Raw genomic sequence first — 26,989 nt, 5'->3', positions numbered from 1 at the left:
CAATTTCCCACAGGAACAGACCAAGGCACGCAGCGCAAATTGGCTTTGATGTGGGGGTCGAGCACCCAAAATCGTAGATAAACCTTTCTTTCGGGGTGTAATAACACCTCCTAATGAAAATGCTATAATGATACTAGCAACACGTTGATATCAAGTAGAAAGCTGGGGCTGTCAAGAAAGGAATAGCAGAAGTGTACGTACATATTTTGGCATTAATAAAGACAGCTTTATTCTAAATTTTTATGAGATTTTCTACGACGGTGTCACAGTTCGGGTCATTCCTCTGATCGTGAACATTCGCGCATAGAAGAAAAAAAAAAGAAAAAAAAAAAACGGCTGGCAAATGAGAGATCGCTTGTCGTCGACATATTCGCGCAAATTTCGAGGCTTAACAAAAAAAAAAAAAGTTCAATGAGCCGCAAGTGCACCCTATAGAAAGCGCTGTGAAAATGCTGCTGAGTTAATAATCGGTAGTGAACTACATTATGAAGCGATAGGCTACATGGGCTATTTACGATGTCGTGCTTCTATATTAATCAACTGCACAATTACATCACGATGGCCTACTGCCCATTACGTTGATGCGAATTTTCAAATTTCACGTGGACTTCCTCAATTTCCAGCACAGTCGACGACATCCAGCTGTACCGCGCGGTCTTGACTTGGCTCAGTCTGGAAGGCGAAAGATCGGCCCCACCGAGTATCGTGCCAGCGCTTATGCCATAACTGATTATAAGAATGACATGACGCCCTGCCAACGTATTTGCCACATGTGACAAAATTAGCGGAAGTAATACAGGAGAACATCCAGTAACAACCACCTTGAAGTCCTTCGTATACACATTTGGAATTCGGGGTCCTGGAAGATATCTCTTTTATTGTTTAAGCTTTATTTCTAAAGGGAAATGGTGGTACATGCAAAAAGCTGCGGAGACCAGCTTGATCGCAATATTTGGAGCGCGCAAAGTTCAAATAACGACAACGCTTGCTATGTGGGAGTTCAAGATTGAGGCCCTGTGGCGAACTGGCGACTCAATTGCGGAAGTGAAGCGTCCGTCTTCGCCAAGAAGCTTCGAAGGGAACAATGATGATAGCTTTACGGACGGCTACGGCTCAATGTACCGTACAGCGCACGTCTCCTCTTCAAAATCGGAAAGCGAGACTCTCCGAACTGTAGTGAGTGTGGCGTTGTAGAGGATGTAGAACACATCCTTCTCAGGTGTCAGAAGTACGTCGATGCTCGAAGGGCATTAGACACAAGCCTCTCTCGTTTGGACTCCCGAGCCTTCGACATCACGAAACTATTAGGTCCTCCGTCGTCCGACAAGGCGCTAAGGGCACTTGAAGACTTTTTGCATGCAACCGGGCTTATGGACATCCTATGACACGGTGAATGTGTGATGTGTCCTGTGTGTGCCCCGGTGATTCCGCCACTTTACTCTAACTTGGGCGCAGCTCTTGAACTTTTTGACCTACATGTTGAACTCAATTATCATCTCTGTTCGTCTCTGGACATCATCCTTTTGCGTTTTCATCATCTCATCATCAGATTGAACTTTCTGTATTAAGTGTACTGGGGTAGCCAGTTTGACTTCGTCGAAACTTACATCCCCATTTTTTTCTTTATTCACATCACATCACATCACATCGATAGCTTTACGGGTACGCCTAAAAGAATTAATAATAATAATAATAGTAACTCCTCTTAAATGTTGTCTCTGGTCTAGCGTTAATCCGACGCTGGAGAAATCCAAACTCGTGCTTCTGTTTTTTTTTTTTTTTTTTCCTAATTGACATTATGACTTTATTTTTTTATTTTTTTACTTTCATTGAACGATAAATAAAGCATCGACACTTTCCACCTCTCTTCTGTTCTATTCGCGCTGTACAGAAACAAAGGAAAAAAAAAACATGAATGTAACGTTACGCAACGGCCAGCCAACTATTCTAGATTGATCTTTCTTTACACATGACAGCATCTACTGCAGTGTCTCGTGAAATAAAGCGGGTCTCAAGCATAGACAAGTGGCCAGGAAGCACTGGGTGGGTGGGTGTATAGGGGGGTTGGAGGTCATACCTGGTCGGCGGCGATAGTCGACCCGAGGAAGATGGATGACCCACGAATCGATTCCCCGAGCGCTCGACATGGGTTCAAAACGCGCTGCACCGACGGTAGGGCTTCAGACGAGGCACAACATTCTTGCATCGCTCATAAGAATACCTGCTTACCCAACAAGCCACCCTTATTTTTTCTTGTCTAGAAACAAATTTCCTTCTCGTTTACCGACGTAAGACATACTCGGAGAATGCGAGCATGTCACAAGCAGGCATATCGGCGGCGCCCAAGTTTCTGAAGAGCAACGAAAAGACGGAGCATTTTTGCGGGCTTTAGTTAAGAGCTGGTTTCTGAGCTGTTTGTTATGTGTTCGTTTCGTGCTTGAATGATGTTTTTCCTATATAGGGTAACCCAAAGAACGAGAATGCTGCGCAAAAAAGTGGAAAATTAGGCACAGTCTGTTGAAACGTTGTATGATGTTGCTCGATGCTGGAAACCAGACTGTTCAGACATATAGCGGCGCGCTAATATAGCGCTACAAAACAGCGCGCTGAAGCAGCGCTATCGGACGGTTCACACTTGCCAAGCGGCGCTAGCGCTATAATTTAGTTCGGTGGTCGTTTCCGGTCTTTCCCATCATGGCGCCTCCGGAGTTCGACAGCACCGAACAAGTTCGATGAAATGACTGGACGAAAAGTTATCAGACATTTTGAATAACAGACTCGCCGGTTACAATGCGGTCGCCCCGCAGTGAAACCCGAAAGCAAAACAACTCTGACTTCCGCGACGTCGTCGCTGAAGGGCCTCCTCATTGGCCAACACGAATGTATACTGCTAGTATTAGCGCTGAAAAAGTTGACACGAGTTCAAGTCCGGAAAGCGCTATTTTCTAGCGCTATATGGCAAATCGCTATATGTCGGAAGAGGCCTTGAGGCTTTGTTCGAGATCTGTTGGCGTAGCAAGTACTTGGTTAAGTTACTGAACTTCATTAGTAAAATTGGACGAAGCTACCCACTGGAACATTTCCATATAGGCGTCAGCTCTAGCAGCGCTATGTCGAATGCCGTGTCTCCTTATCAGTAATCATGGTGATGATAATACGGACTGGCACGTCGTGTGGTGAGATATATAGACAAGACGCGCAGGACGAGTACGAAGCGTCGTCGAGTCTCTGCCAGTAATCATCATGTCTAAGAATGACGATGTTTTCTCCCCAATTAACATCGCGGCGCCCAGGAGGTGGCTGCGCATGCGCATACTAGGAAATGGTCCACTGTAAGTCGTCGGACTTCACCTAAATAAGTGTTGCAGTGCCACTTGGGATTGTGCGAGACTCTTTGACGAAGTGCACGTCAAATATAGCGTGAGTAGTGCGTACCGAGAGTTCGTCAATAATGAGTTATATACCCTAGCCACACGACAAACTTAACGCAATAAACGGAATGGCAGTAACTTTCCTAATCAACCATGATCTCGAATGACATCGAGGGATGCTGCCTTGTCAGCGCTTGTGACATTTATTCAGAGGTGTGCGTTGGTGTCAGTCTATTAGGACCATGTAATTCATTGGGCGCTACTTTAACCGGTGATTTTGGCCTTTGCTCGAATTTGTCGTGTGACGAATTCAACCTCTCCCTAGTATTTTTTTCTTCATCAACATCAACATCATCGAATGACATCGTTCTCTCCCCTAATTTGTTGAAAACAGGAGGCCTACGCCGTCCTGCATAATTGCCACAAAAAAGGCGTATACGCCTGCTGTTTTCAACAAATCAGGAGAGAACGGTATCATTCGAGATTATGATTATGGTTGGCTAGGAGCGTGCTATGCGGTGAAGTTCATTTCTAAGAGTGTTCTCTACGAACTCCCTAAGGAACTCTCTACTCTACTCTAAGGAACTCTGCGAAAACGCTACGATAAGTGAAGTTATCAAACCGAAGCTTAGCAATGTGATGTCACCCACTCAAAAGAAACAGGGCGATTGGCTTATCATTGATGATGGAACTGTTATCGTGAACACTTTCTGGTGTAACTAAAACTCGCTAGTGTCTTATCAGTAGGATCCCGGGTTTTCTGATTCATCCGAAAAACATACTCCGCTAAAATTTAAATAACAACTATAAATGAAGGAGAAGTGATGATGACATGACATAAGATGTTTCCCGTAATATTTAAAGCAATTCGGATATATCCGAAAAGTTCCGCTTTTGGGGGTTCCAGGAACCGGGAGCTCTGCGTGAAAAGCGATGCCCTGATGACTGGTTGTCGAGGGATTGTCTTTGCATCGAGACTGCCTCGCATTGAGGGTTACCAGTCCTATCGCGACAAGGAAGATGGGCTCTGTTCACCCAAACCCACGTTCAGCAGTATTTCACTTTCCAATGCATGAAGCAACCGTGTAACGCCGGTGAACTACAGTATATAGAGGCACCTCCACATTGGAGTCACTGAATATTGTACCCTATTTAATGACTGCTCTCAACATGAGGGCATGTTGAGATCATTGTGGCCGTTTCCCAGGTCTACACGTAAAACCTTCTCAGGCTGTAGGTTTTTCCTTTCCCTTTTACTGTTAATCATGTTCGATCACCTACTCAAAATGGACAATTAAGCGCAGGTGACGTACAAATTGTCTTCTTGAAAGGGCAGCTATTATAGTTGTACCTCCGATGGGACGCGAGCGAAGCTGCCCTGCGACTATGTCAAGGAATATTCGGATTTCGAGATATTTAAGTAGACAGGTGGTCGTGACACAGATGTCGCTGTCTGCAAGTTCTGCTTTTCGGACAACGGAATGCGGTTCTGCAAGGCTGCTTTTCATTCTATTTGTGAGTGTGTTGTTCCACAGCCGTTGCTTGTTCTCAGAATTTTGCATATGAACTCAGCTGTAAAGAAAATGAACGACGCTAAAGTCCGAAAACTCGGTACCCTATATACTTATCGTTAAGTCAGGGAGGTCTTCTCCTTCAAGTTCCCTGGTGCGCCCGCGAAAGCCTTTCACTCCTTGTTTCCGTTATGCCATTGAGTGACCCTTCTTCAGCCTCATGAAACCGACTGTCAATTCACGATGCATAATGCGCAATTCTAAAATCATTACCGTAACGTGGTGGTGGTGGTGGTGGTGAAAGGGCTCGCCGTTGTCACAGAAGTCGGCTTATGTCGGCACATGGCACGGCACGGCACGGCACGGCACACGGCACGGCTTAAGTCGGCACAAGTCACGACTTACGCCCTGGGGGAATGTGCGTCCTGGGCCGACTTCTAAGGGAGCTGTGCCGACATACCCATTACCGTAAAAGTTGGGTATGTGGCACCGAAACACCCATTCAGACAGCGAGCTTCAGCGGCAACCCCAAGGTTACGGGGGCTACCACGCTGCAAATAACTCACGAAAGAAAGGTTGTCGATGCCAAGATTCAAACGACCCTTCCAGTCTGGGATGCTAACAGTTACACCACACAAGCACTGCGATGTCTCCTTCTCCCCCTGGAGACGGCACTTTTCCTGATTTATGTGCATTTCATTGTTTTCTGGGAGTTCGAGACTCATGTATTTCTGCCGTCCCCATAGAGCTGATGGAGCTCGCTTAAGCTAATTCTCGTTGGTTACTGTATTTTCGTTATTCACTCAAAAAACATAACTTCACTGCATAACACGCTCTGGGCTAACTACGTGGCGAATTATACAGTTGGCGCATCCGATTTGAGCACACACACACACACACATAAATGGGATGATGACGTGGTGGGTCATTCACCGCCGCTATATGGCGGTACACTGCCCCATTGCACTTGAGGAAGGGATGAGAAAGGGATGATGATGGGAAAGTGTCCGATTTGAGCAGAGAGTGGAGTGTGCACTCTTTTGTGGCAATTCACGTGTATCGAAAGGGCGTACGTATAAAAGGCGTACGTCTCCTAATTTCAACAAATCAGCAGACAGAGATCGGTATCATTCCCAATTACACTCTTAATACAGATTGGGGGAGTAATGTCGAGATAGGCTTGCCGTTGCTGGCCACACGCAGGTGGCCATCGCCACGGCTATAGAAAGAAAACAGGTGAAGGGGTGAAGGGCACAGATCGATCATCAACGCATAACTCGCTACTAGCCAACTATACAGTGCCGAATGACATGATTTGGAATACGCCCTTTTGTGAGATTTATGCCCACTCTTAAAAATGAACTTCACCACATAGCACGCTCCTAGACAACCATCATCCCGAGTGACATCGTTCTTTCTCCTGATTTGCTGAAAACGGGGGGCGTACGCCATTTTTCTGGCATTATGCGTTTCAGAATTGCCACAAAAATGGCGTCCGCCCCCAGTTTTTATCAAATCAGGGGAAAGAACGCTGTCATTCAAGATGATGGTCGGCTAGAAGCGTAAAATGCGGTGAAGCTCTGTCTTTAGAGTGCAGTTACGTTAATGGCCGCAAAAAGGCGTACGCCCCGCACTGTAAACAAATCAAGAGTGGTAACGGTATCATTACGTGGAATGGTTGGCCTTCACCAGTTATGTCGTGAAGTTCTGTTGTAAGAGTATATCATTCCGAGCCAAATAAACGGAACGCAACACAGAACGTAAGAAAATGCACAAATGTGAAGATGGAGGGGCTTCGCGCATATAGGTGACGTTGGAGGAAGGCAAGCGTGCCATTCCGGGAAAAATGCGTGAATTTTTCGGTGGCCTGCGGCTGAGATCCCCCAGGGAGGAAGTGGACAGGGGGCGCTCTAAATCCCGAAGGCAGTACGCACATCCGGATGCCTAGAATAATACTCTTCAAAAATCAATACGTCCACGAAACGACGTTTCGCACAAAGCTATACGGCCGCCCGCAGACTGCACCATTTCCATCCCGCTTACGACAGCGTCATACTATTAACCGTCTCTCTTTTTGTGCATGTTGATATGCTATATGTGCGGACTTCAAGCGTTCAACAGACGTACTATTCTTTAAAGGAACGCATCCAAGCAGAAACTACAAAGCTATGCTGTTGTCGCATGGTTATGCGATCTATTATTGTTGTTGTTGTTGTCATTTTTCTCTCACATGTCGTCACTATACGAGCAATTTCCTGCTCTGTGAAATATTGAGTGACAGAGAGGGGGAAAATTGTTTGCAGACTCCAGTCGCCTCCATCTCAGTCAGCTATACGTATGTAACATCAGCAATGCTTACGCTTAATCACACACACACAAAAATTGTTGTTGTTGTTGTTGCTTATGCTTACGTCACTCTAAACTATCAGCCAGACGTGCGTAACCCTTTTTCTTCATCTCCGAAGCTACGGGAGTTGCGAAGCATACTTCCCATAACCAACGAAATGAATTGTTGTAGAAACGCCCGAAAATAAGATACAGTCAGACATAACCTTAATCTGATAAGAAATGGCTTCACGCTATTCCTTCAATAGAGGCAGGGACGACCTATACTGTTCCAACAGAAAATCTCGATGATTTCTTATGATACAATACATAATAAATAAAGTTGACCGTTTTACGTCATGAGACATCATGAGCGGCGCCACAGTATATAGTCAGTCTGTGGATTAATTATGCAGAGGTGAGGGTTCTTTAACTGGGTCGCACCCAAGGTCGCATCACGCCATCTTCACAGCGCGCTGGCGTCACTCGCACAGCGATGTCTGCGACGGACAGCGCCCGCCCGCTATCAGATGCTCAACTTAGCAGATACAGCTGTCGCTGTGAAACAATGACCAGCAGGTACTCACAGAAGCTCGCAATTATTTATTTACTCTTGTGTTCCCTCATAATTTGCCTTTTTTATGAGTTCCAGAAGTTTCAGGAAAGAGATAAATCGCCAACCCTGTAAAATACATAACATGTAATCAAGGAAGCTCAAGCAGCAGGACCCGCCTCCGCATTTCGTCACAATCAACTATTGCGTCACGCTTTTCCTTGCGTAACATCGGCACTGACTGCACGAAGACATCAGCGTGTATACCGAAGAAATAAGGAGTCAGTATTCTTCGACACTGCCAAACACTGTTTTGGACTCTGGGCGTGCGCAGTGGGGACCTTTGATTTTTTCGGGACCTCAATGCGCTTGGGTACTACCCTAATCCTACAACAGTTTATTTTTGGAAATGCCACAGCTCAAAGTTGCAGCCAGGACGCGGAATTTGTACCTTCTGTACCCAAACTGACGAGTTGGCCGTTGCTCATCACTGGCCTGTGTGCAGAGTCCAGTGCTGAGGCGAACAGGGTCATTTGTATAGCGGGTGCATATACAGGGGACCGATCAATAACGCGCTCCTCATTAGGACCCCCGGCACCTCTCCTCCCTAGAACTGCTGCCCTCCGCCACCTTAATTAATCGAGTTTCCCTCCAATGCTTCTGGCACTAGGCGATCGAGCACCGCGCCGCTTCAAATAGAAATTGCACGCGCGGAAAACGTTTCTCGAAGTTTGGGTCCCTCTTGTACAAGCGCGCAGCAAGAGCGACAACAAGAACGGGTGTCCGCATGCCCGAGAACAATCACAGACTGGTACACGCCTACCCAGCGTTACTTGGATGTGTACACCATGGCCGTGCCAATACGTTTGACCGTTATATTTATCGTATTCGTTTTCGGATTGTTGTACTGCGTGCATTTCACGCGACTGATATTAGTGAGTTTCAGTACGTCGTACGCTATCGCCTCTGCGTGTCTAAGGGATAGCGTTGGTGGTTCTGCGCACGCGTAAGACATAAACAGAGCTTTGCGCATTGCGCAGAACCACCACGCTATCCCTTACGTACGCAAAGGCAACAGCGTACGATATGCTAAAACTCACTGTTAGTGAGTTTGAATCGTACGCTATCGCGTTCGCGTACGTAAGGGATAGCGTTGGTGGTTCTGCGCACGCGCAAAACGTAAAGAGAGCTTCGCGCAGTGGGCAGAACCACCACGCTATCCTTTACGTACGCAAACGCAATAGCGTACGACGCACTAAAACTCACTATTCTCATTCACTACGTTGCGTTTTGCTGTAACTCATTATCGAGTTGCAGTTTAAAATCCGACGGATCGTTATAGACAAGATGTCATCGTTATAAGCGAGTCATTGACACGTATTTACGATGATACGCTCAGCTGCCAGGAAGACACTGGTCGAGTAGAGCATAAAAGGCGGGACGAGTCAGTCGGGCGGAAAGAAAAGACTGCCAAGCGCATCCATAAAGCCATAAAACCGCATTAAACTGGCCACATCCGAGTTGGCTGCTCTCGATAGGAGGAGGCCCATGTATCCGGACCGACGTCCGAAAAGCGTGCCTCTCTCTCTCTCTCTTGTACGTGAATGTAGACATCCGCCCGCCGAAAGAGAACGTTATAAAGAATGAACGAGGCGGAAACTCAATACCGTGCCGTTTTACCCATTCCGAGATTTTCTTCTTTTTTTTTTTTTTGAACTATTGCGTTTACATGCGTACCACGCTATTTCATTTTCTTCCACCCAGACATTTATAATTTGCTTTTCTCGTACCGCCTGTTTGACATTTTACTTTCGAGGAGGGTGATATTGAAACAGCGGCCAGATGCAAAGGAAAATAAGGCGCTCAAAATCGATAAGATTGCATCTGCGTATGGAGGCCCTTGGATTTCCCTCCGGAAGGCGGCTGAGGACACCGGCGGAGCTTGTATGCATGCATGCCTCCTTTGCATACGCCACTTGTGATTGCACGACGCGCGAGCGGTCGATACGCGAGGGTGGAGCGGACGTCGACGGAACGCCTGCATTAGCATGCGAGCACGCTGAAAGCTCGTGCCGAGGGCGGCCACCCCCCATAAAAGACAACCCTTTTCCTGTTATCGGTGTCCGAACGTAACCGCACTTTTACGCACGCGCAGAATAATTATGGCGTGCTTATGAGGGATTGCTCCGACGAAGCACCAGCCAAAGTTAGTAAGCTTTAAACGAATAAATATACACGAAATAACACTGGCTGTGAAAATGTTGGCTGATATGGCAAATGTTCAAAATCACATTGCATTTCTGCTGTGATTCGAGTTTCCGCAACTGCGCCACATACAACATAACTCTACAGCAGAGGACATAAATGTGGAAGCGACGTAGAGTGATGACAATATAGATGGTGCTAAAGATGACGTGAGGTTGACGTTGAAGAATGTGCGACGACGATGAGGGGGAGATGTATAAATGTACAACGTTCAGCATTGTCTGACTCCAGCAAGATTTGCAACGTAATGCACCGACTACATCCGTCAGGCAGTCTTCTTAATGCACAGCGATTGCGGTCTGCAGCTTTTCACGGAGGAGAAGCTTTTGCAGCTAAGGTCAACGCGCGTAAGCGGCACCTCGCGGGGTAGATCGACAACGAAGTTTAAGCCTTGGACCGCGTAAGTTAAAGGAGCAGTAAAATGCCCCTCCATAATTTTTTTTTTTTCGTTTCTTGTTGCTGTGTGTTGTGCAACAAATAACATGAGCTCTTGCGAAGGAACGGTGAGGGCAGCCGACCTGTAGCGCGCGCACGCGAGAGGGGGCCCTCTGATCTGCACGCCGTCTATAAACCCTCCACTCCTCCAAAGAGCCCGTAAGTGAAAGAGGGAAGTCGGCGTCACTTCGTGACGTTCGTAGTCCCGATGAGAGGGCCAATTTTGCCAGGTGACTCGTGACATCGCAGCGACATTGCACGGCGCGGCCGAAACTCCATAGGAGTAGCGGATGAATTTTTGGTGGAAGATGAGAGCTTACGGTTTAGACCTGTTGACGTCAGGCGAGAAGCTGGGGCGGTTTTCTTCGGGCACTTTCTGTGTGCGTGTGTGTGTAAACTTTATTGCGCAGGGACAATACACCGAACCGCGAAAGTGCATGGTAGTTCCGATAGACTGCGTGATGAATGAAACGGGTTTTTGAGCCACGTTAAATGTCACTTCCTTTGTCCTTTAAGCCCCTCTAGAGCTGAACGGTATCCAACGGAGTCTGACCTGACGACCTCCCGTCACGTGTCTAGTACACGCATTATTTCCACAACCATGATACACATGATGCAAGTGGGGCCACCACTCTGTACTTTTGGGCTATATGATTCGCACACAGCGTCGATCCAACTGTCAGCGCATGTCACACGACCACACTTATTGATATACACCACGGCAGGGTTCCTAGACATGCAGCAGCGTGTTGTTAGCGTCGCGAGTATGCGTTATACCCTCCGAGCAGGGAATATCGATTTTAGGCTGGCCGATAGCTGTTCCCCAGTTGCACCATACTCAGAGAACGCATATGCAGGCACACGGTCCGCATATAGTAGCAGCGCAAAAACAAAAACAAAAAAAAACGTGTGCGTCAAGAACTGGTGGAGACATACGTATATTCACAGAAACGGGAGGCGAGAAAGAAGGAAAGAAGCCGGATTCAAAATCCTCAAGGGCGGCTTCGTGGAGGATCGATTTTGTCCAAACTTCGAATAGCAGACTGGGAAGATGTAGAATAAGGCGTGGGTTTACAGCGAGGTTCCGACATACAGCCGCGGGGATAGGCGTCAATACGCTTATGCGTGCGAAATGTACACCTGTGTTTGTTAAAACAGTAGATTGACGCCGCAGAAAGTAATCGAATGCAGTCTTGGCCCTCTAACAAAATATTTCGTCCCTCTAAAGAAATATTTTTTTTCTTACTCCACACGCTATCAGAACGTCCTTTTCATCGACGACTATCTTTTTAAGGACCTCCTACAAAGCGTCACAAGTTTCATTTTAATACTATGGCTAAATGGGAAACAACAATTTAGATATAAACGATCAGCTAAATTCAGTAACATTACTGCCTCGGTGTCTCAAGGTGGTGGTGGTGGTGGCGGTGAAAAGGCTCGCCGTTGTCAGCCTCACAGAGGTGGGCAACGTCACGACTGACGACGTCGTGTTACTGAGTGCCACAAAAATGTGTACGGCTGTCGTTCTGAACCAATCACAAAAGAGAACAATGTATGTCATTCGGGATGATGGTTGACAGGGAGCGCGTTTTGCGGCGAAGTTCTGTTTTTAGAGTGTAGGTGGTGTCTAAAAAAAAATAGATATATAATCCAGGGTGTCGAACCGAACCCGAACCCGAACCGTTATTTTTGCCGGAACCGAACCGAAATTTTCAGAACACTGCTGAACCCGAACCGGAGCAGAACCATAAAAAATAATAGCGGTAACCGGTTCGCAACAAAACGGTTCGGACATAGAAGTCAGCACAAGAGTTCCTCTCTATCCCCGAACGAAGACACATCGGTATCATCATCACGCGCCTATATCATGGATTTCAGAAATTTTCACCTAGCAGTCAGACGACGACGTATAGTAAGTATACTTTCAGCATCTTTTTAACATGTTGAAGCGCAGTTGTCCTTGTGAGCGCCGCGGCTGGCGCCCCACGCACGCGGTGATGCGGCGTCTACTCTTCAGAGACGAGGTGCCACGCGGACGAATGCAACAGGAATGGAGTAGGCCAGTTATGTAGCTCTACACGACGAATATGTGATCAAATAAGGTCTAAGATTTCTTTTTACACGTGAGCAGTAAAAATTAAACAAGTCAGAAACATGAGAAGTGGAGAAGGAGCGTACGCAGAACGGTGCCTGTTTGATTGGTCGTGGTTTGAAAAGTAAATGTGGTTCTGCTTATTGGTAGTGCAGTTGTGTCGTGATACATTGCCTTTGTGTGGTGGATTAACTAGTACACTGCTCTGAGCTTGGACAGAGTAAGGCTGGCAGGCTTATTTTCGACATGCTTCAGTACGGTTTCAGATGGATTCACGCTGCGAAGGCAGTGTGCCGGCAAGTAGTGTCGTCTATCTTACACTGTCCATCTTATTAGGCTTCCTTTAAGTTTATCTTGCTGGCACTGTGCGTGTGAAAAAGAGATTTTGGGAACAGAAAGTAGCGGGACAACACCGCTTCATCAGCGTGGACTCGATTTGCAATAAGTGTTCATCCATTTCTTATTTCTCTCGCTAAAGAGCTACCTCACCGCTAAAGACGTCAATGCAGACAACAGCAGTAAGCTATTAGCCACGCATTTCCTGATAAAAGCAGTTTTATGGAACATATAAAACGGAAGCGTTGAACCGGTTCGCGAACCGGTTCGGGGCTGCGAATCGGTTTGCGAACCGATTCGGTTTTTGGCGTGGCCGAACCGGAACTGAACCGGAACGAAATCAAAACAACGCGAACCCGAACCCGAACCGAACCCGTATTTTTTGCGGTTCGACACCCTGATATAATCTATAATGATCAATCTGATAAGCTCGTCTCATTGAAGGGGTGCGACACTTTAATCTATATGGTTCGTCACGTCACGTACAGTACCCATTGTACTTCACGTATATATAACGTCTAGTGTCATTTGCTTGTTTCGTTAATGTTTATTTCCCTCGTTATATATATATATATATATATATATATAATTTTCTACGCGGCGCAGTTATAACCCCTGGAACAGACGCACGCGTCGAGCTCTCACGTCAGATGAGCGAGCGCTACGACCACTCCCATTGGTGGTCGGAAGCGCGTTATATCTCTCTCACGGTGCCTCACTGGCGGAGACACCTGCGCTGTCAGTGATGTCAGAGCCCGATTAGATCCGGAATTCGCGATGCTGATTTTTTACGCGTCTATCTATTATCCTCTTTGCTGTAAAACTTTGTATGTATAGGTTCACATCGGTGCAAGTAATCGTCTTTAACATTTATTATGCTTTACACGGGACGAAGTGTCCTCTTGTTAAAACAATGCGCATGAAATTGGAAACCTGCGGGGAACAGTGTCCCGTATTCGCCAGAATTCCACTATAGCGCCTATATAGCGGTGCCACACCAGCGGAATCACGCGGCAGAACCTTGAAGTACGGTAGATGAAAGAGAGATACAACGACCGGGTGCTGACCGGAGAAGGAGAGAAGACGTATTCCAAACGGAAGGAGACATAGCGCAGTCTATATAGGGGCTTTCATAGCATCCTGGACCTTCTTTATCAGGAAGCCGGACAACAGCCATCACCTTTTATATTCATCCTCCTCATCTATTTATGTGTTCCTGTTGATCCACCAGGTTGATGCGTCAATGCGTGGCGAATACGTGTCCCACGTTGCTTCACCATAAAGCGGATGCTCCCTGCACGCACCGTATAGACAACTAGATTGTACCGCTAGTATCTTAATCGTTGTACCGCTAGTATTTTAATCGTGCTCTCTTTTTTGGTTGACGCCAATGTAAGATAAACAACCTCGGTGCCGTCTAAAGAGTCGCAGGCTGGTGCAAGATACTGAAAAACAGCATTTAAGTTAAGCTACTGAGCACCAGGCAAAAGAGAACTGAGTCGAGTACTAAATACTAAATTTTTGAAAAGTATTTGAGTAGAAGGCTACATCCTTGTTGCTGTTTTGTTGCCGGATTATCTTACATGAAATGTATGCATATGTAAGGGACATAGCGCCCAGCAAGACACAAGAAGCTCACCTTTCACTCGACCTTTAAGTTTAAAATGGAAGGAAGTATCTTAGGAGTGACTTAAGAAATGAGCACAAGTTACTTCCAAAACGTATTTAACTTAATATCCTAAATGTTGACTTTTAAAAGTATTTGTGAGGCACTACATTACTCCCAAGATTAGTAACTTGAGTAGGATCTTATATAGTTCCGTGCAAGTCTGCCAAGTATAGAGACCAGGGGCTTCTCGCTCTATAAGCTGTTACCTGTAAACTGGATTCCCTCCCCTATACTATGCTTGGCTAATTTCACAATCACTGAGTTTCGGCTATTTCAATAACGGCAATCCGACAATATCGCATGTCAGCTCGGTTGAAATGTTAGGTTGAAAGCTTTCATAGAGTTCCTGGGCACACCTTTCGGGAGTAAAGAGAAAGGGAAAAAAGTCCAGTTAGCACAGCTTGATATGTGGATCAGGCAGTCACAAGCCGATGCTTCAGTACCGTCAGTGCCCGACACTATATTTATACGTCCTCCTTGAAAAGGGACTTTCGAATGCTACGCCGCCAGATACGAAAATACACCTTGTCAACAAATGTCAGCGTCCATTTCCGCTTCAAAGCGTAATATATTGATGTCTGGTACAGTGCTGGACAAAAGTTCACGGAACACGCTAGTCGCGAATGGGACCGTATACGGACTTACACACACGTGCCTGTATAGTTAACCCAGTCACCTGTTTATAAGCCCGTACGGTACCGTTCGCTGCTAGCGTGTTACTCCGAGGAAGGAATGCGCCGGAGCATGTTCCATAAACTTTTGTCCAGCACTGAACCAAACAGTCATCAATACAGCCGCTAGATATTTCGGAAAAGCACGAGTCAATTTGTCACTGCAGTCTATCAGAAATTCAGTCCTTTGGAGTTCTAGCGGTTTGTTACGAAATAAACTTCTGAAATGAAAGCAACTGAGGAAAAGGCCTCATGTGTTTGAGTCGTCTATGTTTGTAGCTTGCGTCGGCTAATTCTCGTTGTTGGAACAATTTTGCCGAGAAAGAACGTTCGCACAGCCTGCATGCTGAACTGTTTGAAAGCAAGATCGTTTCGGGTTTGACGAAAGCAAATATAAGTTACAGCGGTAAAAAGAAAAGGGGGGGGGAAGAACACCTAGAACTATGCGCAGAGAGAGACAGAGGGAAGAGGAACGCAACAAAGTAACTGAACACTTTCAGGAACACATTTAGATGTCAAGGTTTTGGCACAGATTTCTTTGCTGTACCGCACGCATTGATACCACGCACGCAGTACTGTCAACAACGCCGCGTTTACAGAATTTCTTACGCGGCCTGGCGTATCTCGAAAAGCAACCAGGACAAAGAATGACAGTCGCTGTTCCCGACTTAGTGCTAATTTCTGACTGGGTGAGAGGCGCCTGTGAAGCGACATCGTCGCAGACAGCAACTTCCTGACCAGCTTCTGAAGCCGCGTGCCAATAGAACCTCTTTGAAAGGATCCGCCACACACCAGTGGATGAGGTGCTAGTATGAGAAAGCAGTGACATCCACCGCTCAAACCAAAAGAAGCGGAATGACAACAAGGTCAAACAGGTAACCTAATGGATGGTCAAAAAAAGAAATGCAGAACATCGGAAGGGATGTGACCAACGATAGTAGGTCACTATCTGTCTGCGATATGTCGCCATCTGCTGTCCTCAATCATGTACTATTTACAATGTTAGTTAGGCTGCGTCTTCCAGTAATTTGAAGGACAGTTACGTAAGAAATAACAGAGTACAGAATCGAAACGAGATAGCTGCGATCTAAACGAGATTTGAAACATTACCTACAATAACGTACAGAGGAAGCGTCTGCCCTTTCAGGAGGTACGCAGGACACAATGTCAAGGACTAGTATATCTCGACCAACAGACAATATAAGAGAAATGTGAATAAAATACTGACAAAATTATGCCGATGTAAAGAAAAAGAGAAAGTCCCTTTGTGACAACTTAATCGCACTTGCGTAGCTACAACGAAAACATGTTAGCGATGCCTGTTATCATACGTAGTTTCTTTGATTCGCTCCTGCTTTTATGCTCTCAGTTTCTAAATATTTTCCTTTCAATGAAACCGTAAGTCATTTTTCAGTATGGCACACCGTAAGACAGTTAATAAACACAGGAATTGCCCTTCCATCCTGCATTGATCAAGATGTATGTGCTGACAAATTTCTACTAAATTAATGTAACGTGATAGCTTAGCATATCGTATAAGCGCACCTCAGCAGGGATGCCGCGGGAGAAGAACAAGAAAGCTCGCCGATCTGACTGTTTTGGCTAATACACATGCGAGTATAGATAGTGGATTGCATGCTATACAAAAACACGCGGCTTTATCCGCGTAAATAACTGCAGATAGCTTCTTTCTACTGGATTGTCCATTTGCAGCAGCACAAGATAACAAAGTCGACATGTTTCTTCGTTTCGGTGCCCGAAGTTATAGGGGAGCTATTTTTCTTCTGGTCAATATACTGTGACGATGCGGGGTGTTACAAAATACAGAGAAGCAAGTGTAATGCTATGCTTGGTGTCTACGCGACAAAGAAAATGCCGTATCTATCCCGACAGTCAACAAAAGCAGCGCCGGATGCTGGTCGTGAAGCATCGTTAGGCTTCCCGAAAGACGGAGCCGAGTCACAGAACTATAATTAGAGTCGAAGAGGCTGCCACTGTGTTTGCGTCATGAATATTCGCCGGAAGCATTAGCATACCTGCTCGCCCACACAGACGGGGAAAATAAAGCAGGGCACATAATCATGCAGGGCGAGCTAGAGCAGACCAAATGCTGTCGTCTGGACGGGTGCCCGTATGGCGTGCTGCCGATTCATTATGCCTCCTCCCGAAATGGCTGCAAACTATCGCGCCAACGCAGAACGGCCTGCCTCTTCTGTCTACGCTAAAGGATGTGCAGTCAACAAAGGGCTGAAAGTCGTCACCGTAACCACAAATAATGAAGGTGTGGATATGTAAGGGAAACGAGTACAAGAAGTCAGGCATGTTCGCTCTTAACAACAAATATTTTATCTGCTTCTGCGATATGCGCACCGAGCAACGAGTAGCGTATGAGTTATGCGTGCAGACAGGAAAACTGACACATAGTGATGCTCGTGAATGAAGGTTGAAAGAAAAGAATGGCGTTCCTAGTGGGTTTTAGGGGCTTACTTGGCGGTTTCTGGACCCCCGTGCTTTTTACGAAAAAGTGTTCTAAAAAGCACACGAATAAAAAGTAAACCCTAGTGCACATGAACAAATTACAGGACTTTCCTCATTTTTCCCAAGCCCAAAAAATAATACTTGAATATCAGCTTGAATAATACAGAATATCAGAATTGAAATATACAGCCATCGCATCGGAAAGTGGTGGCGGCATATCGGAAGACATTCTGTTATAGTTGTTATTTCTTTCGTTATCCATCAGGATGCGTTGTATTCTTTGTGTGACCTTCAGAGCGATACGTGTATTGGACAACTTGCATGGCGTTCATGTCTTCCCCAAAATCCGCTATTACTGCGCAACGCAGACTGGGATGGGTCACGAGATCAGATACTATCCGTAAAAGCATTGCCGACAGCACTCCATATCAGAATTACAAATTCAGCGGTGGATACGATTATTTGTTGAATACGGTATTCATCCGATTACGTTTGCATTTGCGCCGTACTACCTTATTAAAAATTATCTCATATTGACCATCGTGATTCACCAATAATTCCTAGTGTTTCAGCTTGCATTTGCGTAATATATAATTCATTAAACTTTTAGGTGGGTTCAATCAACAAACTCGCCTTGGGGTGTTCTGGGCTTGTCGTTGCTTTGGATGCCTTTAGCGCCAAGAGCGTTAGAATAGCATCATTTACTACCGCTAATGGAATACTTCTATCAAACAGAAGTTCTTTCCTACAAAAACACATCACGCACTTCACACTTATCTGAATCCTCATGCACAAACGCACAGCAAGTCTTCACTTGCAGCTTTCGCTGACAATGTGTAGATCCGTGCGTAAACCTTGCACGCTTATATCTATTTCTCGGGAGGGGGAATGGATATGAGGCAATATAAATGTGATAAAAAAAAAGTAATAATAAGAGCGCACGCCGAAAGTCACTTGGCAATGCGGACCGCGTGCGGACGGAATAAGATGCCTATCTTGCACATCACGGGGTCATTTCCATAATCGCGCAAATCTTGCGACGATGCGGGCACATCCCGTCTATTGGGGGGTGAAGTATTGCACAATATAAACAAACAACGCTGCAATACGAAACAGATGCGGGCGCGGAGTGCCACTGAACGAAGAGATGCACAGACGGCGTGGATGCATGTGTAACAGTATCGTATATGCAAGTTCCTACGCGGAGTTCTTTCTTTTTCTTTTCAGTTTTTTTTTAATTGTGACTGGTCGGTTAATTGGGAACGAAGCACGCTAATAAACTACTATTGTTAGTCCATACCGCAACAGGTAGATATACTCGCTATGTGACCAAGCAAACGCACACACCTAGCAGGCATTACAGAATTCCCTGCTGAATACACTCTATAACACAACGCGAACTTGTCAGGGCAAGGTTGGCTACGGACATATAGTTAGGACATAGTCCTAACCATGATCGTTTATACTTTATCTGCAACTCCTACGTATTAAGATTTCTACTATACTCTATCGTATTCTGCGTATTAGGTGGTGGTAATTAAAATCGAAAGTGACAACGTCCACTGTACGCTGTGTGGGCTTGCGGGTACAACATATTACAACCGCGCTAACAATAAGCACATAATAAAACTAAAATGTCATATAAGAAGAGTAAAAAATCGTACCTAGTATAAAAAGCGGAAATGAAAATTGTCGTGAGATAGCCGGGAAGGAAAAATCGAAACTTCTCAAATTTAATTAGGCATTAGAATGTTGATGCTGGAAAATTATCCTGCAACATTTTAGTTCGAGAGGGTCGAACGGTAACGAACGGTCTAACGAAGTCGGTACGAATGCCAAATCACACGAGAACCGTACACTGAGAAGGTGGGATAACAACAAAAATGCAACGCTAGCCAATCGCGTGATTAGAATGATTCCCGCTTTGAGATCTGGTTATAGGAGTTGTGCATTCGCAGTCAGACTAAATACATGTGTGACCGGAAAATAGGAAAAAGCATGCGTTATTCAACAACCCTTATGTTTGTAACAACACTGAAATTTGTTCGAGCGACTCGACAGTGGGTTGTCCCACAGGTATGTTTTTCGTGGGTGAACGCGGAGAGCTTCTCATATATATAAAAAATTGAGCATTAACATGATACAGTAAATTACACTAAGTAGATAAAAAACTAAGTATGTTGACAATCGCTTGTAAGAGAGCACAGCTTAGCAGAAACAGTAGCAATTCTGATGACAGTCAGCAAAGGGGAATATAATGTTTGGAAACTGACCACGACGGAAGCAGGCGCTAATCAGTCCTCGGTGATACTGATAGTAGTTTGTTGCGTTTATACAGAGGCCTACTGGTTGTTATGTATACGAACGGTATGGCATAAGAATGGTGCAACGTTAGTGAAAGGTCGCGAAATCCGCATACTACTATAATTGAAGTGGCAGAATAGGAAATATCCTGCGGAAGCAAGTCCGATAATGCCACGCGACGACCGGTGGAGTACAGCTCGTTAAGACTTTTCGGCCGGAAGTACAGTTGGGCTCAGAAGAGGGAAACCGTTTCGAAGAAATGACAGGAAGAGGGTTGGAAAGAATGTCAAAATGCACACGCAGATAACATTTAGGTTCGGAATGTTGATAGGGAATGTGAGTATTACATCTATTTCTCTGGAAGCACAAAGGAAATAAAATGACATAATTAGCCTGACTCGAAAATATACGCTAATGTCGCATCTAGAAAAAAGTGATGTTCCACAGTTATGCGGTGCTAGCTTACTACTTCCTCTCGTGTGCTTTTGCGTTCCCTGTGTGTGACCATGCTATTCGTTGTCGAAATGAATATGAAATGGCTAAGTGTTACAGACACATCGTAAGTTCCAGATGAATGTCAAGAGCGGAGTACGAACGAACAATAAGGGCGTAATGAATGGTAGCATTTCATTGCGCAATTCAGATCAAACCGCAAGCTGTCATCCTGCTGCGGTCACGCGCACACAATTGACGCAGTACACACACTGATAGCACATGGACTGCTACCTGGGGACTCCGGAGGGCTGTCAGCTACGCTTAGGTCCAAGGGCAGTAGGGCGCAGCGGTTGGGTCCCATCGGAGGGGCCCAGACCGCGGGCCCCGGCATCCGGCACATTGAGCGCACCTCCTCCATGGCGGATTCAGACCGCGGCCATCCAACGATGACATGCAAAACGGAGCACCGGGCTCCATCGACCGATCGCGCCGGCGGCCACGCAACCACTGACGCCCTCCGCCGACGACCCACGCTTTTCTCGCACACGGAAAACCCTGCGCATGCTATTCCCGATCCAGCGTGCGCGCCGCGCGGTTGCCGCGCGCGCTCGCGATCGCCAGACGGACGTTCACCTGTCAAGGAGAGGAAAGCTTGGTACCTGAACGGAAAAGTTCCAGGGCCAACATGGGCGCCACTTTGTTAGGGGCTCCGTCCTGGCGCACGGAGCGGAGATCCACAGGCTGCAGCACGGCGGAAGCCGCGGCGTCAAAGCCGTTCGACGCGGCCGTGGTTCGTCCAAAGGCAACGTTGCAATCAAACGCACTGTCAGAAGGGTCACGAGGAGTCAGCGGCGCGGCCGCTCCCGGCGGAGCGCCCGGCCGGCATTCTCAGCGCTGGCAAAAGCACTCAGGTGCCCGCTCGGAGTGCGCGTTCGCCGGTGCCATACACTGGCACGCGCCCCTCCTCGCGCACGCGCGCCGCACGCGCACGCGAGAGAGGGAAATGAGAGGGGTAACTCCTTATATGCGCATGCGCTCGTGGAGCGCTTTCTTTTTTAAATCACCCGAAGAAAGAGGGAATGTTGTCCGTTACGGCGCGAGAGAAAGCACGCGCTTATTATTTTCCCCTCTTAGCATAAAAGGAAAACTGTGGAGAGGGTGACCTTCGTTGGAGAAGATGAGGATGCGGAGGGAAAAGAGGATGCAGAGGGTCGGACGCAGGTAGATGACATCGGAGATGAAACGGGACAAGAAAAAGAAGGGAAAATGATGCAAGAGGCGAAGAGCGATATCCCTCGGAGTATTCAGCGCTCCGCAATATGTCACACACTCAGACAATAATTACCGCAGTCCAGGTTTCCCTGAAAACCTGGCTCAAGCGCAATAGAGCTGAGCATATTTTCTCTCGCAACGACCGCTATTTTTCTTCGTGAACCAAGTAGTATACTTACACGACTTTGTTCTGGTGCCCAGAATATAACCCTCGCCGGCTCATGATGAAATCTATGGCATTATTCTGTTTGTGTATCTGCAACAGTGACAAAAGACCAGCACGAAACATGGTCCAAGAGAGCGTATATCACGTTGCCCACCATTCTTCAACTGCCAGCACGTGTTCGGAAAATGTACCTCAACACGAAGAAATATAGAGTGGATTTGATACATAGGAATCCTAACCCGGCTTCCTAGGTTTCCCTTCGACGCAGCATCTATTGGGACATTGTAGTAGCAGGGTTCTGCGCGAACTTTAGAGCAGCCACGCTACCGGGAGTGTATTCGTCAATGCGAAAAGTGTTTACTTCAAATTCTGTACAATAGGAACTCCGGGGTGGGCGGATTGGGTTCAACAAAACGTATATAGAGCATTATGTACACGATAGTAATGGGTCCTGACACAGCTAAATGTCAAAACCGCATTCCACGGGAGGATGTCAAAAATAAATAAATAAATAAACGGCAAACGAAGGGAACTTCTCAACTGGCGAGTACACAAGAACTCTACGGGGTGAAATTGTCCGAGTTTTTTTTTTTTTATTCCTTGTTAGCGCCGCGAAACAACTGTGGCTGTGAGCGGCGTACAGATGTGGACATATGGAGACAGGACAGCAGGAAGGAGCGGGGGACAGGGGGTTAGTATGCGTCCTGTGCCGACTTCTAGGGGGAACTGGGCCGACATTCATCTGGAAAGTCTTCGGAAAACCCAGGGAAAACCTCAGACAGCACATCCGGTGGTGGGATTCGCACCCATCACCTCCCAGTTTTCAGCACGACCTTGGTTACCACCAACGGGCGGGACGCGCGTTAACCCGCTCGACCATGCCGCTGGTTTCTGAGTTTTAATTTACGAGATAATAAATAATAATAATAACTACCTGAGCAAAGCTTATCTACCATCGCTGTAAGTTGTCTGTAGGACTTATATGACTTCATATTTAAAAAAAAAGCACCTATAAATATTACGTATCTTCTTTTTCTTGACAATGTTTATCCAAGGTATATCAATCATGCGCCCTTCTAAATGTATCTCGGATGATGTGCATATCATTCTTTCGATCAACATTTCCTCTTGAACCATTCAGCACCGGTACGGTTACTGAAATCACAGCCGGTCTCGCCTGTACATTTCGATGAACACAGAATATGCTCTTCGTCTGGAAACTCATGCGCATATCATTGATGGTGAGATATCCTTTATAATTAGACACGAATAACTATTTATGATTATCAGCACCAGCGGAGCGGAGCCGAGCATTGGGAGAGAGTGTGTAGTATGACTCCCGCGCATGCACTGCCACACGCGTGTTGCCAGGAACACAGGATGACATCATCGCCGACAGGAAGAAGTGGGTTTTACTGCACATGTTGTACTCATGCATGAATGACAGCTACTGCAGTGGATTCATTGAGGGCCCATTTAAGGGTTCTTTAGTATATGGTGGCGATGCTTCAGCGTCCCCGTCTTTAAAGGAACGTGCAATGCACGTAGAACGTATATATTTTTACCGCGTGATATAAACCTACTACCCTCAAGAACTGTCACGTAGAATATTTCCTTTGTAGAAAATTTACTGCATTTCCCGAGCCGCGCAACGGCGGCGGTCTCTCCCAGCTCCTTCTGGCGTGTTGTGACGTCACCTCATCCGAGCACTTTGATTGGCTGCCCAGCGCAGTCTGCTACAGCGTGGGAGCAAGGAGACCAGTCGACTCCTCTGTGTCAGACACGGGCGCGCGGTGCCCAATGCAACCGCAAAAAAGAAAGAAAAAAAGAAGGCGCGCGCCTCGCTATTGGACGGACGAGATGACGTCACAGACTGGTAGCGGAGGGAAGAGGCTTTTCTGACCCGCCGAACTGAAGGCTCTCTTGCGTACCACGATTTCCCGCTGCACTCGCACTTTTAGTGTGAGCATGTATCCCTGGGCTTGTGAAAATAATTTCTACGCCTCCTGACATTTCTTTCTTCTTCCTTTTTTTCGATCCACTCCGTGCTCCTCTAGAAAGCGAGATAAAACGGCGAGCAGGACGCGTTTCCACGCAAGACGGGGTGTGCATGTGCATAGTAAGAGTTGCCCTCGCGATCCCTACAGATTCCAGTCGCGCGAACCGAGGCGCCCACTGGATTACGCATTCGACGATAATCCGCTACCATTAATTACCGAGGTATTACAGGGCGGGATCCGGCGCTAAATCGTTTATCACGGCAGCTACGCGAACCAGAGGGTCGGAAGAAGAAAACACGCTACTTCGAGGAACTCGTCGCTTCCTACATAACAGCCGTTACTCATTCTTGACTCTGCCACGCCTCCTTTTTACCACGCACCTCGGTACGGTACTTTGGAATTCATGCCGCACAGCAAAGTAGTAGACGTGCAGTCAGAAAGCTTATCATTTACCTATTCGATGACCTGAGACCTCAATACTTTTACGACACAACCTTCTTACCAACTGCGCTCATACTTTTTAGAAAACGTTAAACTATAACGTGCAACACAATGTCGAGGTTGGCACCAACTTCACATTGCTCGTCGTAGATTTGCCAAGATCTCATAAAGAAGCGATGCGACAGGGTAATGTACCTGCCCTTTCACTTTTCCAAGCTTCAGCTGATAACGGCAGCATGGTTCCAACGCAAAGCTGTCTGAAGTAAGAGCAGGAGACCGTTTTCCTTCCGCAGCATCTTGCATTAACTTGACGGGGAACTGAGTTCGGTGGGTGACAACACGACTAACGTCCTGGGCAGACTTCTAAGGGAACTGTGCCGCTATATGTCTGAAAGCGTTTGAAGAAAACCCAGGAAAAAACCGAGACAGCACAGCCGGCACCGGAATTCGAACCCGGGTACCTCCCAGTCTCGACGTGACATGGCCAGCACGCTAACCAGTGAGCCACGCAAGCTGGTTTGGAGTGCGGTCTATCTGGCCAACAGATTGGCACCTACTCCAAACAGCGCCATCGCTACAAAGCACGTGGCCCTCTCACGTGGGATTGTTGCTCTTTATGCGCTCGGGTAGTGCGTAGTTCTTGTTTAGGCTCATTTGCATAGCGAAATTTGGCAATTTATGTCTCGGAGTACGTTCGCTTCTCAGGGTGTTTGATAAGGACAATGGATTTGAATAATGACTGGCTCCAATTCTGTTATCTCGCATTTCCCAGAAAACCTCTAATTAATAAGTTAATGAACGAATTGTAACTAATTAGTCGTCCAGTAGTTGCATACGCTGTCCTACAGGATGTCCGCCTGGACGTATAACACACTTGTGAAAACAAAATTCAAGTTGCACTAATACCGTTTTTTTATATCTGTAACGAAAAAAAAAACACCCTGTATAATTCACTCATCCTTCGCAGTCGGAGACTGATTTCTGATCACTTTCTCGACGAAATATTCGCCGAGAGACGAGGAAGCGTATATAGTGTAAGCAATACTGCGGATGAGTTAACAGGCTCAAATTACGTTTGCGGATACGCTATATGATGGGTTCATAGTTACTCTCAGTGGCATGTGCGCAACACCCTATATAGCAATTGCGCATGATAACCCCGAAAATGATATCACGCATAACACTGTGTACCGGGAGGGTAACTAGGGGTGCCTCTATACCACGTGCACATGCACACATACCTCCCGCGTGAAGCGCTCTCGTTTGTTCCCTATTTGTCGTGCAAGGAAGACGACGACAAACAAGATGAGTAAGCAAAGCACAACAAACAGCGAATAAGTTCGGGGAAATTTTCCTCTCTCGAGCGGCCGCTGATTCATATGCAAATGAAGGTGGGTTCCGCGAGGGGCGGTGCCTTTGAACCTATTTACTCGGTTGCCGCAGACGATGCTATGCAAATGACAGCGTGGCGGACCCACTTTTTCATCACCCCGCTGTCCTTCAAGTCATGCTGCCTGTTTGTGCAGACACGGTATGCTGCTTGGCTATATACCGGGCATGCGGCAGTAAGTGGAACGCCAACAATACGTGGAACAGGTGCCATTAAGGTATACAATCGTGACACAGTCACGTGACTTATGTGAATTTTGATGGGGAGAGCGATTACCTTTTTAGGGGGATGGTTAAGATCACGGGCGCCGTCACATGGGGCAAGGGGGGTGGGGCCGTCCCCCCACACCCTGGCTTCCAGAAACGTAAAGTTTCTGAGCCAAGACAATGTAGTTGCGGGCGCAGTTGACGCACCTCCCCCCAAACATTCTGCCCTACCCCCCCCCCCCCTCGCCCTGAAAAAAATCCTGGCGGCGCCCATGGTTAAGATAGAAATACGTGCATTAAGGTATGTTACCTTTACCGGGGTGGCAGCAGTGATAGCGGTCGTGGCAGTCAAGGTAAGCATCGGATGAAACGAAAGAACTGTCCCACGGTATTCGAGACGGAAAAGGTCCGCTTACCTGTGAAAGAAAATCATATATTTAACGGTAATTAATATGTTAAAAATAATACAGTGTAGTAATACCAACAAACAACAAAAATACATAGATCGCGTAACATTTCTGAGGGCGGGAGCGTTCTTCCAGCCATACTTTTTGTACATGGCGCGTGCACGCTACCAGCATTAACTGTGGTGCGAGCACGTGCGAACACAAAAGTATGGTGGACGGAATGAGGTCAGTGAAAAGGGTCTATACACAAGAGTCACCAGACATTGCAGAGAGTAATGCAAAGCAGTCTGCACACTTCCTTTTTTTTTTTTTCACATACATACAGGGTGTTTCACTTAAGAGTGACCCCTAATTATTGAAAAAAAAAAAAAAGAGTACTTCAGGTAAAAATTAGAAACCTTCTGCGTCATACTTGTGAAGGTTTTTGCCGCCCAAACAGGTGGTTTCCATCAGTGTACCTCATTAATTTGTCTAATTAGCTTAATTGAACTCAAAAAAATCCCAAGGAAAGGCAACGTTTTTTGGCGCTAATTTGAAAGCTCATGGCCACAACACCCCATTTCAGTCACAATTACAGGCTCTTTCACGACCTTTCCACAAAAATTCGACACCCGAAAACTTGCCATGTCTGCAAGACCGTTTTCGGATTTCATCAGTGGCGG

At 46.6% G+C, this 26,989-nt stretch overlaps 1 protein-coding gene across 1 annotated transcript in view; it reads right to left on the bottom strand.

Moving 5' to 3' along the window:
- The window catches only part of LOC135385702 (POU domain, class 2, transcription factor 3-like), a 264,054-nt gene that overhangs the window by 72,731 nt on the left and 164,334 nt on the right, over positions 1-26,989 (bottom strand). Inside the window, exon 4 of the mRNA XM_064615169.1 lies at positions 26,231-26,336. Within this exon, the coding sequence (XP_064471239.1) occupies positions 26,231-26,336 (106 nt within the window). The remainder of the gene's footprint in view (positions 1-26,230; positions 26,337-26,989) is intronic.

The sequence above is a fragment of the Ornithodoros turicata genome, chromosome 2, assembly GCF_037126465.1.
Source record: "Ornithodoros turicata isolate Travis chromosome 2, ASM3712646v1, whole genome shotgun sequence".
NCBI lineage: Eukaryota > Metazoa > Arthropoda > Arachnida > Ixodida > Argasidae > Ornithodoros > Ornithodoros turicata.
Note: the sequence above shows the minus strand (reverse complement) of the source record. Positions and strands in the feature narration are given on the sequence as shown.